This window comes from Elgaria multicarinata, chromosome 21 (genome assembly GCF_023053635.1).
Source record: "Elgaria multicarinata webbii isolate HBS135686 ecotype San Diego chromosome 21, rElgMul1.1.pri, whole genome shotgun sequence".
NCBI classification, from domain to species: domain Eukaryota; kingdom Metazoa; phylum Chordata; class Lepidosauria; order Squamata; family Anguidae; genus Elgaria; species Elgaria multicarinata.
In genome coordinates, this window is record NC_086191.1 from 8957290 (window position 1) to 8969443 (window position 12154).

Genomic DNA, 12154 nt, shown 5'->3' on the forward strand with positions numbered 1-12154 from the left:
TGAAGTTAGGACAGGCAAGGAGGGGTTCTGTGAGGGGATTTGCGGCAAGAGGGAAAGGAGGGCCACCAGATCAAGTCCTGACAGGGGCCAGAACAGCTTTCTATTCCTTTCCCGCCTCAGCCACCCGTGACAGGGCCGCGCACGAACGGCGTGCCGCATGCAAGGACACACGGCTGACGCTACCGGGCAAAATGGACAGAATCCCTGAGGGCCTCGTTGTTGCGGTTGTCGTGAATGAGAACCAAGCTTCTGCCCTTAAAGGGGGTTTGAGCCTAAAGGCGTTTTGTTGATGCTCCAGGAGCCAGTACGCGGTTTCCTTGCCTTCGAGGCAAGGTCGCCTTCTGAGCATCCTGTAACTGGCAAAACGAAACGACAACGCCCCCCCCCCCCCAAAAAAAAACACTATGCAAGTTGCAAAAGGAGGCAAAATGGGGCTCTTCTTGTGGTGTGGAATTTGCTTTGCCTGGGATGAGAGTTTTGAATTCCTCACCCGGGTGGGGATACAAACAGCTCTGACCGAGAGCAGAGCTCTTTGAACTGGGAGCTGCACAGCGAGGGCTCGTAGCTTACCATGTGGATCCCATAACCCCACCACCGGGAGGCTGTTTGCAGCTTCCGGGCCGGCTCCCAAGCTGAGAGTGACTGTCCCAGTCGCTTCTCCTGCCCCACAGCTGCAGAGGGGTGGCGACAATGAATGACCCCCCCACCCCCCAATCACTCTGTTACAAGGGTAAGCGACAGAAAATCTACCGCACACCGGCCATGTCCAAGGAAGAGGAAGCGGCGCAGCCGGGCCCCCGACGCAGGGAGATGCGCGCACCACAGTGAAGGGGGTGGAGCTGGGGAAGGGAAAGGGAGAAGAGGAGGACCGACACGCAAAGGGCCTTCAGGCATGGAACAGGACCGACACAACGGGTTACCTACAGAAGCAGTGTGCAACGCATGGACTTAGAGCGGCCTCCCGCTACTGCATGCCCTCCGGATGTGTTGGCACGCTGTACAGCACATCCGGAGGACACGCGGAAGGGGGAGGCTGACTCAACAGGACAGTGTCGGGGCCTATCTAAACAAACACCCAGTCTCTGTTTTAATACACGTTTTACTGTCAGCTCGCCCGTCTCCCCCGCAAAGGATTCTGGGAATTCCAGTTTGGAAAGGGTACCGGAAACCTGCAACCCGTGTCCTTTCTGACAGGAGAAGGAAGCAGTTTGAGCCTGTGGCGTGGATACCACCTTACCCACACCAGACCCTCCTGGGCTTATTCCTAGAGGAGAAGGTCAGCTTGTAGTAATCCCACCTCCTCTCTAAGCAGGGGACAAGTTCTGAAGGGCCCTGATGACGTCCTCTCAGAAGTTGCTCTGAGGTGGATTCCTGCATTGAGCAGGGGGTTGGACTTGATGGCCTTATAGGCCCTTTCTAACTCTACTATTCTATGATCCTATGATTCTAAGTTAAACTCGGGAGGCTGAGATTCAACTTCCCAATTCCCCCCCTTTTTTTTTAAAGGAGAGGAAGTGAGAAACTAATGTTGGGCATTCACGATTACTGCTGCAGCACAAATCGCAGCTGTTCTACCCTTGATGCTGAAGCAGGCGTGGAAGATGTGCCTGCCCTTACCTGACACCCAGGGAAGATGTTCAGGGAGGGGGCGGTTGAGCCTTCGTAGAGGGCGGGCGCCTTCTGAACCCGGCTGGGGATTCCTCCCCTTTCACCAGAGCACGAGAGCAATCCATGCAACGGACTGCATGGAAGCTGTTGCTCAGGGCTTTTGTGGAGCGCCTAGCCGCCTCCCCCCCAAATCACATCGGTAGTCCAGATGTGAAGCAGACCCGATGGATCTTGTGGAGTCTGAAACCCTGCCGCAGGGTGGTCTAGTCGACACACTTAAAAACAGATGGAGGCTATGGGGCCGGAAGCCGGGCTGCCTCCTACCATGGGATCGAGCCCCCCATCTCTAGAATCAGCCGTCCCAAGGCTGTGGCCCTCTAGATGTGTCAGGACTGCAACTTCCATCAGCCCCAGCCAGTACGGCCAACGGTCAGGAATGCTGGGAGCCGTCATCCCAGAACATCTGGAAGAGAGCTGTCGCTGGAGAACTCTGTGCACAAGGCCTTGAGTCTCATGGGGGGGTTGGGGGGTTGGGAGAGAAACGGGGTATCAAGGCGCTAGATAAAAATACTAAAGGCTAACACATCCTGAGAGGGGGATCCTTAATTAGCCGGAAGAGCGCCATCCACCCCAAGAGTGAGGTATCAGCAGGTTTGGGGGAGGGGAGGACACCCCTTCCCCAAGGTCTGCAGAACCACAGAGAAGTAACTTAGGGGAAAAAACTTAAAGGGGAAGGAGGTGAGAGCCCCAACGAGGGCGAAACACGCTCAGTGGGCACGACACACTGATTGGCTCTTTAGGGTAGGAGGGGGGGAAGCAAATGGGGGAAAGGGGGGTCATTGAAATAGAATAGCCTGGGGAAAGAGGACAGGGCTAGCTGACACCTGGATCAGCAGCATTCCTTTGTTGCAAGAAAATGCTGCCATCCCTGTTTGTCCTTCCAACTGGGTTTTTTTTTAGTAGTTTGATAGGGTAGGTTGCCCCCACCTGCCCCCATTCTAAAGGCTTGGGGGGGGGGCAGGTGGCATCAAAGAAATCCGTTGAGACATTTGTCAGGGTATCTTCAGAACAGAGTGCTCTGTACCCCCCTGCTCCCCAACAACGTAACAAAGATGGAGAGGAAACGGAGAGTTTATGGAGCGAGCCGTATTTCCCGCCCGCCAGCCCCTAGCCCCCCACCCCGCCCGACGCTTCAGGCCTCGTCTAACAGGGTGCAAGCTGAGCTGCTTGTGTTAGCTTCCATGCAGCGGGGGGTGGGGGGGGCGTCATGCCAAGGAGGAAAAGCTCGAAGGAAAGAGGTACTCACGACTCCGCCAGCTCGGCCCTCTCCTCGGTACGCTCCAGATCCCCTTCGATGATGACCAGCTTCCGGGCAACCTGGGTGTGGGAGGGAGCAGGAGTGGGAGAAGATCAACGCAGGGAGCGCCCTGGCCGCCAGCGCATTGGCGGGGGGGGGGAGCAGGGAGAGCATGTGTGTACACTCAAGCCTGCCGCCAGTGCCAGGAACATTCAAGCAGCTGCCAAGGACCCTTCAGGTGGCAGAAAGGCCTAGCCGAGCAAACCTTAGGCCTGGCACCATTCCCTAGGTAGGCAGGAGGCCCATCGACACCTGGTTTGGTCTTCCACTCCCAGCACTCCTGTCGCTTGGCCCTGGCAGCAGGGGCTTCTGGGAACGGACGACCCAAACCCTGCAGAGAAGGACCTTCTGCCCATGCCACTATCTGAATCCACCCATCCTCCTTCAGGCATCCAGGAAGTCGGCAGGAAGCTCGGACTGAGGGCTGCTGAAGTGACCCTGAGGCAAGGCTCCCTCTGGAGCTGGCCTCACCCTCAAAGGAGCCCTGAGCCATGCGCTCCAGAGGCGCGCCTGAAGGCCCAGTGCCCAAGCTAGGACGTGGACATGGGAAGCTGAGCCAGACCAGCGTCTCACTGTGCCCAGCATTGTCTACGTTGACATGCGGCGGCTCGCCAGGGAGTCCTTCTGTCTCAGCTCCACCTGGAGATGCCAGGGACTGAACCGGGCACCTTCTGCGGACAAAGCAGGGGCTCTCTCGCCGAGCCACGGGCTTTCCGCAAAGCCGAGGAACACAGGAGAGTGGAAGAAACCAGGCTCCTCACCTCTTCGTACTTCCTGTCGGCCTCTTCAGCAATGTGCTTGGCCTCCTTGAGTTGGATCTCTTGCAGCTCCATCTTCTCCTCATCTTTCAGAGCTCGGTTCTCGATGACCTTCATGCCCCTGCCCGGGAGAGAGAGAGAGAGAGAGAGAGAGAGAGAGATGGGATCATCAACACACACACACAAGCTCCAAGGGCTCGTGGGAGCTGAGCTACAAGGGGAGTCCGAAGGCAAAAGCAGCGGCGTTGATTTTATACCGAGACGCTTTGGACCACAACTTCCAGGATCCCTGGCCGTTGGTCCCGTGGGCTGGGGCTCCGGAGCCCCACAGTTAGCGTAAACAAGCCGAGCGCACGCACCTCTCACTCTCGTCCGCAGCCTTCTCGGCTTCCTCCAGCTTCTGCAAGGCTGTCGCGAGGCGCTCCTGGGCCCGGTCCAACTCCTCCTCTACCAGCTGGATGCGGCGGTTCAGGGATGCCACTTCTGCCTCAGCCTGGGGAGGGAAAAATATACTTATGTGGTATCGGGCAGGGAACAGTGCTTCACTGAAATGGGGGGAAATGAGCATAAGTTTCTAGCCCTCATGGCGATGTGCTGCAAAGGGCGAGTTCAGTGCTGCTGGAAATCTCATAGCCTCCTCTCTGGTTTCTAAGAAGCAGTTCTTTAGGGAAGCAAGAGGCTAGCTGGTGCCTGCTACCCCAGCCAACCTCGCCAATATCAGGGATTGTGGGAGTTAGAACCCAAACCAGAGTTGCCTGCCCCCAATTTAAGGGGTACAGCTTGGGAGCTGCATAGCTCCTCGCTCCTCTCCCGGACCAGCAGAAAATATCATTAGGCAACCTAGGAAGAACCACGAAAGAGGCACAGACCACATCTGCGCCACGCTTCAAAAGTCAAGATTGCAGAATTCAGACATTCTTGGTGCAGAATATAGACTGCCCAAGCACAGAGTGTTCTCTCTCCACTACAGTGCCTACACAAGCCCGATTACTGCAGGCAGGAGGAACAAAAAAAACCCCCACTGGCATCAGACAGCAAGCAAGATCATGGCTATGACACCCCCCCTCACGGAAAGGTGGCAGACGGGCAAAGTCCTGCTTGACCTAAGAGTAAGGAAGCCCATGAGAAGAAGTGAGATTGGACAGGACTATTACAGGGATGGGCAGAAAGCAGGTCTCCAGATGGCTTGGCACTCAGACTCCCAGAAGGCCCTGCCAGTGTGGCCAAAGGTCAGGAATGCTGGGAGTTGAAGTCCAGAAATCTAGAGAGCTACTTGATGCCCATCCCTGTCCTATTACACCACTACTGAAGACAACTTGGTGCCCCCAACTCTGATGTGTTGGACTACAACTCCCATAATTCCCAGCCAGGGAAAGCTGCCTTAGGCACACAAGAAGCTGCCTTATACAGGTCAGACTATTTGTCCATCTATCTTAGTGCCATCGACTGACTTTGACAGGCATACGATCCTTGAACTGGAAAGGCCCTCTGCCCGCAAAGCGTGCTCTCCTCTCATTGAGCTATGGTCCCTTTCCCATCCTGGGTGAATACAGGGATTCAGCTACCCAGCATCCACAAACATCTGGGATACAGGGTGAGCCTGAAGGGTCGAAAATGCCCTTCCCGTATAAACCCGAATCCCGGCACTTCCGTCCTGCGAAATTCATCACTCTTATTTTCTCTGTCCGATAGCTTGCGGCTGCGAAGGTTCTTTATATATTCTTTATTTACTTCCAGTATTTACAGCCTGCTCCCCAGCTGGAAGAGCTCCCAGCGCAGCTTACAAATCAATAGAAACAAGACAGTCCTTGCATCAAGCCGTCCGTCTAAAAAGACGCGACACAAAGAGGGAAATAGGGATGGAAGCATAAGAGGAAAACCATGTCATGGCCCTTATGGACAGGGGTTCCGTGACAGACACACGTGCGACGGGCAGTGATGTGGAACAGACTGTTTCTCCTATGCAAAAAGCATTGCTTCATAAAATGGGTAACAATTAACAGGACACATTCTCATTCCATTCGGCCAGTTTCAAAGTTATAATTAATATGTTTTGGGAGAAACACCATCCAAGAAGCATGCTAATTTGGGCATGCTAATAATAACTTTTTAAAAAGTAAAATTTACTTATATGGTGCTTTGTTACAAAGCGCTGTACATTAAATAAAAGAAAAATAAGTTATTGTAAGATATTAAGTTTTCATCGCCTTCATTTCTTTCCCCTCTCCACCCCCACTAAAATCTAGGAAAACTCTGATATTGACTCGTTACGCCTCAACATTTACTTCCCTTGAAACACTGGTCACGGCCCTCAATACAGCTTTGAATGAATGCAATGTTTAAATCACAGTGAATACACCTCCCGAGTTCTTCGGAGATAGGAAAAAACTTGGGAGGTATTTATGCAGCACGTAAAACTAACACCCCATATTTCCCACCCTCTAGTTTTGGTTCACTAAATCAGTTCAACGTGCTACCTAGCCGTGAGTCAATTTAGGAGGGCATCAGAGAATTTCCGAGTGAAGTTTACAGGAGGAAAATTAATAAACTGATTCTAGGTTTTCTGGAGTACCCACATTGCAAATTCATTGGCCCTCTTCTGCCTGCCATGCAGAAAGTCTGTCCATAGGAGGGGCAGTAACTAAAACTCCCCTGGAATGTGCCACCAAAATGGAGGGGGGCACCCCAAGCATCCATTTAGCCACCGCCTGGATTTAATTCCTGCTCAGCGAAAGGACTTCCCTGGCTTAGCCAAACCTCATGTGCAGCAGGCTGGTCCACTTACTTCCTCAAAGCCAGCCTATGTGCCCCTCCCGCAACCACACTTTATTATCACAACATCCCTGCGGAGTAAGCCTCAGAGATGGCGGCTGGCCCGAGGTCACCCAGTGAACTTCGTGGCTGAGTGAGCAGTCGAACGGCCCCAGTTCTCGGGGGAACACGGAGGTGCAGAACCGCCAGCTCTCCGGAGGTGGGGGTGGGGCAATGGGCCTGTCTCCTTCCCTGGCCCCACACCCTTTCCCCAACCACCTATCTTTTGGTAGCTCCCCAGCCTTTGTGCAGTTCCCCTCCCACTCTGAAAGGTTGAAATGCCTCCCCTAAGGCTCAGTGACTGGTAGTACCAGATTAACGCTGAAGCCTGCTGTTAGGTTTTTGGCTCCTTTTACGTTTGACCCCACCCACCAGCGTTCCGTGCCCCCGCCCCCCAAGAGCTCCTCCGGAATAGGATTTGGCCCTTAGGCTGAAAAGGCTCCCCACCCCTCCGCTATTGGGACAGAGTTGAGAAGGAGGAGGAAGATGCACAAGTCAAGAGCAATGAAAGCAGCTACTGTTGAGCCAGGATGCCACATTGCTTCTGCTCTTCCTCCCACCCCCGGAAAGCCCACAGCGCCCGGCAGTACATTTACAGGGGGAAAGGGCTCTTCCTTGATGCCCACACAACCTCTCTACCCCCCACCCCCCAGCATGGAAACCAGATACTCCCAAAACGAACTGCATTTGGGGCTGTTGCTGCTGCCTCTCTTGTTTGGGATCTAAATTACAAGGCAGGGGGGAAGTTTAGAAAGTGCCAGATGTGTCCAGCGGGCCAAGGAAACGATGCCACTCCACTCTGGATGCTGCCGCACCCTGCCTTGAATGCTTAAGGCATGCTTGGTGACGGCTCCCCTCCCCTGATGGCCAATAGCGATCAGAGTTAGGAGTCCAAAAGATCTGGGAGGCTGGCCAAATGGAGAGGAAGTGTCTCAGCTTCACCGGAACCCCAAACGCCTGTGATCTCTGCAGTAGAAGCCCGGTACACCAGGTAGCGGCAAGTACATTCAACGCAATATTGGAAGCCATCAGTTGGGGCTGCCCAATACGAATTCCACAGGAAGGCTGGGAGTCTCCCCATTAAGCTTCTCCTGCTACCAGCATCGGGAACTGTGACCTTCCTTCCCCACTCCGGCTCGTCCTGGTGACGACTAGGCCCCTCGCTGCCCCCAGGGATCCAGACAAGAGGCTGGCAAGGAAACTCTAAGATTAGCATTTGATGGGAAGGGAAACATGTCACACAGCCGGGCAGGCATGGGAACGGGGCCAGGGCAGCCCTGAAGCCAAGCAAGTGGCCAAGCCGAAGAGTGGAAAGAGCCCTAAGCAGTCAAGGAGGCCCTCAGTCAAACATGGGGAAAAGCGAAGTCCTTATTTCCAAACAAGCCCTTGTCGGCACAAAGGAAGCAAGCTAACACCCTCCGCCTTCTGTTTGCAAAGCTGGGGAGGGGGAGACGGTTACCTTGGCGCTCGGAGCACCTCCTGCCCACCCGCAATTTGCCACCCAAGGCAGCCTGAGCACTCAAGGTAAGAGCACTGGGCGGACGCCCACGTCACAGAGTCCTACAGCCCCATCAACCCGCTGAGAGCTGTATCTGCCCTTCCTCGCACCGGCCGAGGCGAGCCAACGTGGTCAAGGGGTCACAAGGAAACCCAGGTTCAAATCGACGAGGGAGCCATGGAGCTCTCCCTGGCTGAGCTGCTTCCGTTCAGCATTGCGCCGACCTCGGAGGGCCGTCGCGAGGCTTCGTGGAGATTAGTAGCTTTAGTCTATCTGTATCTATCGCAGTTTGCAATCTGTTCACGGAATAAAGGAATCGTTTCCACGCATTGCTTAGGTAGGCGACAAACCACAACATCACCAAGACAGAAACCTAAACCAGTGGGTTAGCAAAGTTCTGGTAATTAAGACTCCCCCACCCTCTCTTTATATTATACAGCCACTCCATCCCACCCATCCCCACACAAACGTTTCCTTTTTAGGAATATGAAAGGAGCAAGGCTAAGCCTCCCTTAGAGGAGCTCACCCCCAAGGTCTGGTGGATGCTCTACGTATGTATACTTAGGTTTTATGGCGCAACAATAGCTAGCCTGCATTGCGCCACAAATTACCTGTGGCTTCAGAGCTGTAGCAATGCTGAAGATAAGCAAGTGTGGGCTTGATCCGCGGCCTCCCATGTGGTTCCCGGTGACCTGCCATCCATGCAAGAGCAGGATTTTTGTAGGCCTTCTAACTGCATTCACAAGTTCACCCCTGAGATTCTAGACATGCCTCTTTAACAGAGACTCATACAGAAAGGCAACAGGCAGCCTCCAAGGGCAGGAAACTCTGATGCGCATGGAAGCCAGGATGGCAAATGCACCCTTGCACAAGTTGGCCACCAGCAGAGAGGCTGCCTCGGAGGTTCTCGGTAAACTTGTATTAGAATGGCTGCTTCACATCACAGCATTTCCTATTTTGGAATATCAGACTCCGCTCTGTTATTTATACCCTGTTTTGTAACAAGTTACAGAGAAGCAACAGAGAACTATCAACGCAGCAATCAACAAAACAAATTCTCTCTATAGTCCTTAGAGCAAGAATCCTGAATGTTTTACTGGCAGTATTGGTCAATTTCAGTCAGAACAGATCTGTCAGTTTCAGTCTGGATGGCTGGGCACCTCTTTTTAGGCCAATTTCATGCCTCCCTGTTTCCACATAAGCTTGCAATTAAAAAAATATGTACAGGAATATTGTGTGCATTTTTCCTAATGTATGCATTAACGTACACATTTTTGCACACATTTTAAGCCTATGCATCCCCCCTTCCAGAGTACATTGTTACAATGCAGTTGAGTGCCCTTCTCAAGTGTACACATTTTGTGCACACGTCCCCCAAAACGCACATACCCCACCCTCCAGATGAGCTGCATAGCTTGCAAAAAACATGGATTTTTTTGGAATGCCCGTCTATCTCAGGTTGCTGAAAGACTCCGGAGATGGGAATTGGGTAAATTCATACGAAAAGAATTTCACAGAGCTCATTTCTCACCCGTCCCTAGGAGCAAGTCCCGCTTTGTTCAATGGAATTTGCTCCCATGTGTGCATGTGCCGGACGGCCACCTTGTTGATCTTCCTGTGTTTATTGATGGGTGTTTGTCTTCACATGGTCCTAGGAGGACTCCTAGGGAAGACCAGGTGACTAACATTGCTGGGCTGTGTCTACAAACGCCACTAGCCAAGCAGACAGAAAAGGGGGGGGGAAGGAGAAAACCCACAACTCAATCCTAGACAAGGAGCCTCCATTTTGGTGCACATAGCTTTGAGCTGAGGTCATGGAGGAACTTGAGCTCACACAGATGTTCAAACAGGGCCCCCACAGTTCGCCTAAGCACTTTTGTACCAGGGTGCCAGTCGCAGACACCCAGCTGCGTCACCCTCACTCAGGGCCCTGCGGCCACTTCGGTGCCACCGTCCTCTGCTCCAGTTCTTCCCCACTCCCAGGCCCCAACGGCAATTTCCACTGAGCTCAGTCTTCACTCGCTGCATAGAGACCACAAAGCCGCAGGCCACCATGAGATGCTTGCTCTTTATTATCGAATGGGGATGCCATTGTCGAACCAAGAAAAGACTTCCCCCACTCCCTGCCACCTCCCAGACAAAAGCAAGCCGCAGAAAACATCCAACTAAATGAAAACAGGAGAGAACCAAGGAGACGGTTCAGTGTGCTATTGTGCGCCGGGGTCTGGAAGCCAGAGTTGACGAACGCACTTGAACGTGGCATCTTTACATCACAACTCCGTAGCCCATCAGAACAACCCTGCAAGGTAGGCTGGGCCAGTTCAAACTGAAACTTATCTTAACAGAATGATTCCAGTTGCTCTATCTGCTAAGGTCAGCCCTGCTGGATCGGTCCAAGTGTCCAACTAGCTCAGGGATGAGCAACTCCCAGTGTTGGGAAGCTGACCACTCCTCCAGAACCCACTGAGGGCCACACCCTGCCAAAATTGCAGCTTGCTTACAAGCAGAGTTGTGCTCCCAGGATCCCCGGCTTGAACTTGTTGCTCCCTTTACAAGCCAGAATCGCAAGCCAGAGTTGGCTATCCATTCTGGATTTAAAGGGAGAAACAAGCCAGGAACCCTGATTCAGATGATGCACTAAGCTTCCGAATCCTGACTTGTTTTGCAGTCACCTGAGCAAGGGGGAGCAAACGGGCAGGACGTACCAGCCCACAGCTTGTCTGTAAGCCACGATTCCCCACAATTCTGGCTTACTGTTCTGTGCGAATACGTCCCAAGTAATGCATGCAAGTGAGCCAAGACCACATTCAGGTAAAAGCGGAAGGCACCTAAAGTTCTACAGCAGTTGGACCCAGGCACATGGGTAAGGTTTATCTGTGTCCACCAGATACTTTCAGGCCATGAGGACTAGGAACTTGCTCTGAAAAGAAGGAAAGCCTGAAGTCATGAGAATTCCCAAATGGGGACTCCATATGGAGCAGTGCGTACACTGCAACCCCACAGGAAGAGCAGCAATCCTGCACAATGCAGATCTAGAGCACAACTCAGCCCCCCTTCTTGTCCCATGTTTGTGTGCATGCACGCATCAGCTTCTAGCACTTAGGACCACAAAAGATACACTCGAAAAAGGTTATGACTGCAGGAGCCTCCAAAGCCAAGGAGGAGGCCGAATAGGATGCTCAGTGTTACGGGTGTGGCGTGAGCATGCTGCACGACTAGCAAAACCTGACTCATTCTGGCACGATATGCTTCAGTTTATCCAGGTTAGGGTTAGGGATCGTTTCTTGGTGGACAATTCTGGCCGCCCAAGTAGAGATCCCACCCACAACTTAAAAACACACAAAGCCCTGGCTATTACACAATTTCCAGCACAATCAAAGCTCTGCTCATTGGCAGGCGCCACCCCCACTCCTGATCGGCAATGGATAGTGAAGGGCAGACATGCTGATGGAGGCCGGCGCCTCAGGCCTCTTCAGCCAGTCTTGCAACAAGCAGGCAAGCCACAAGTCTGTGCAGGCCCACAAGCCCTCCAGAGATGGGAAGGGGGGGGGGTTCATAAGGGACACTTCTCCAGACCCTGGGGCTGGATCCTAAACAGGGCTGCAATTGTAGACAGACACACCTTTAGAGCCGCGGGCCAAACGCCTCCCCAGTGCTTGGCTACTTCTAAAGGCCAGAAACAGCTTGATGCCACATGGGCAACCTGGGAGCCAAAGGAAGCTTTTGGGTGCCCCCACCCTCTTACAAGGGACGTTGTCCCCTCTACTCTCCAAACCCAGCTGCTTCCTTCTGGAACGACGCAGCTCCTCCACACCAGACTTCCCAGAACCTGGTGCCCTCCAGATGTTTTGGACTCCCAGCAGCCCCAGCCAGCATGACCAAGAATGCTGGAAGTCGTAGTCCAAAATACCCAGAGGGCATCATGATGGAGCAATGCTGTTCTAGACCACTGACGCCGGGGATAGCATACAGCCATCAGAACTAGCAGCCATTGGGAGCCTTCAGGAATTTATCTAACTCCCTTTTAAAGCCATCCAATTATTATTACTATTATTATTTATATTCCGCCTTCCCCCCTCCTACAAGGAACTCAAGGCAGCTTACATAGTCCACCTTCTCTCT

General features: G+C 53.2%; 2 protein-coding genes across 9 annotated transcripts in view; one reads left to right on the forward strand and one right to left on the reverse strand.

The window, feature by feature from the left end:
• The window catches only part of LOC134412125 (protein S100-A13-like), a 344998-nt gene that overhangs the window by 299359 nt on the left and 33485 nt on the right, over positions 1-12154 (forward strand). The gene's annotated exons all lie outside the window — the stretch shown is intronic.
• The window catches only part of TPM3 (tropomyosin 3), a 55430-nt gene that overhangs the window by 20137 nt on the left and 23139 nt on the right, over positions 1-12154 (reverse strand). For all 8 annotated transcript variants that reach the window (XM_063145916.1, XM_063145918.1, XM_063145922.1 and 5 more), the window contains 3 exons: positions 4083-4216; positions 3727-3844; positions 2915-2985 (listed from right to left, as the gene is read on the reverse strand). In XM_063145916.1, coding sequence (XP_063001986.1) covers positions 2915-2985; positions 3727-3844; positions 4083-4216 — 323 coding nt within the window. The remainder of the gene's footprint in view (positions 1-2914; positions 2986-3726; positions 3845-4082; positions 4217-12154) is intronic.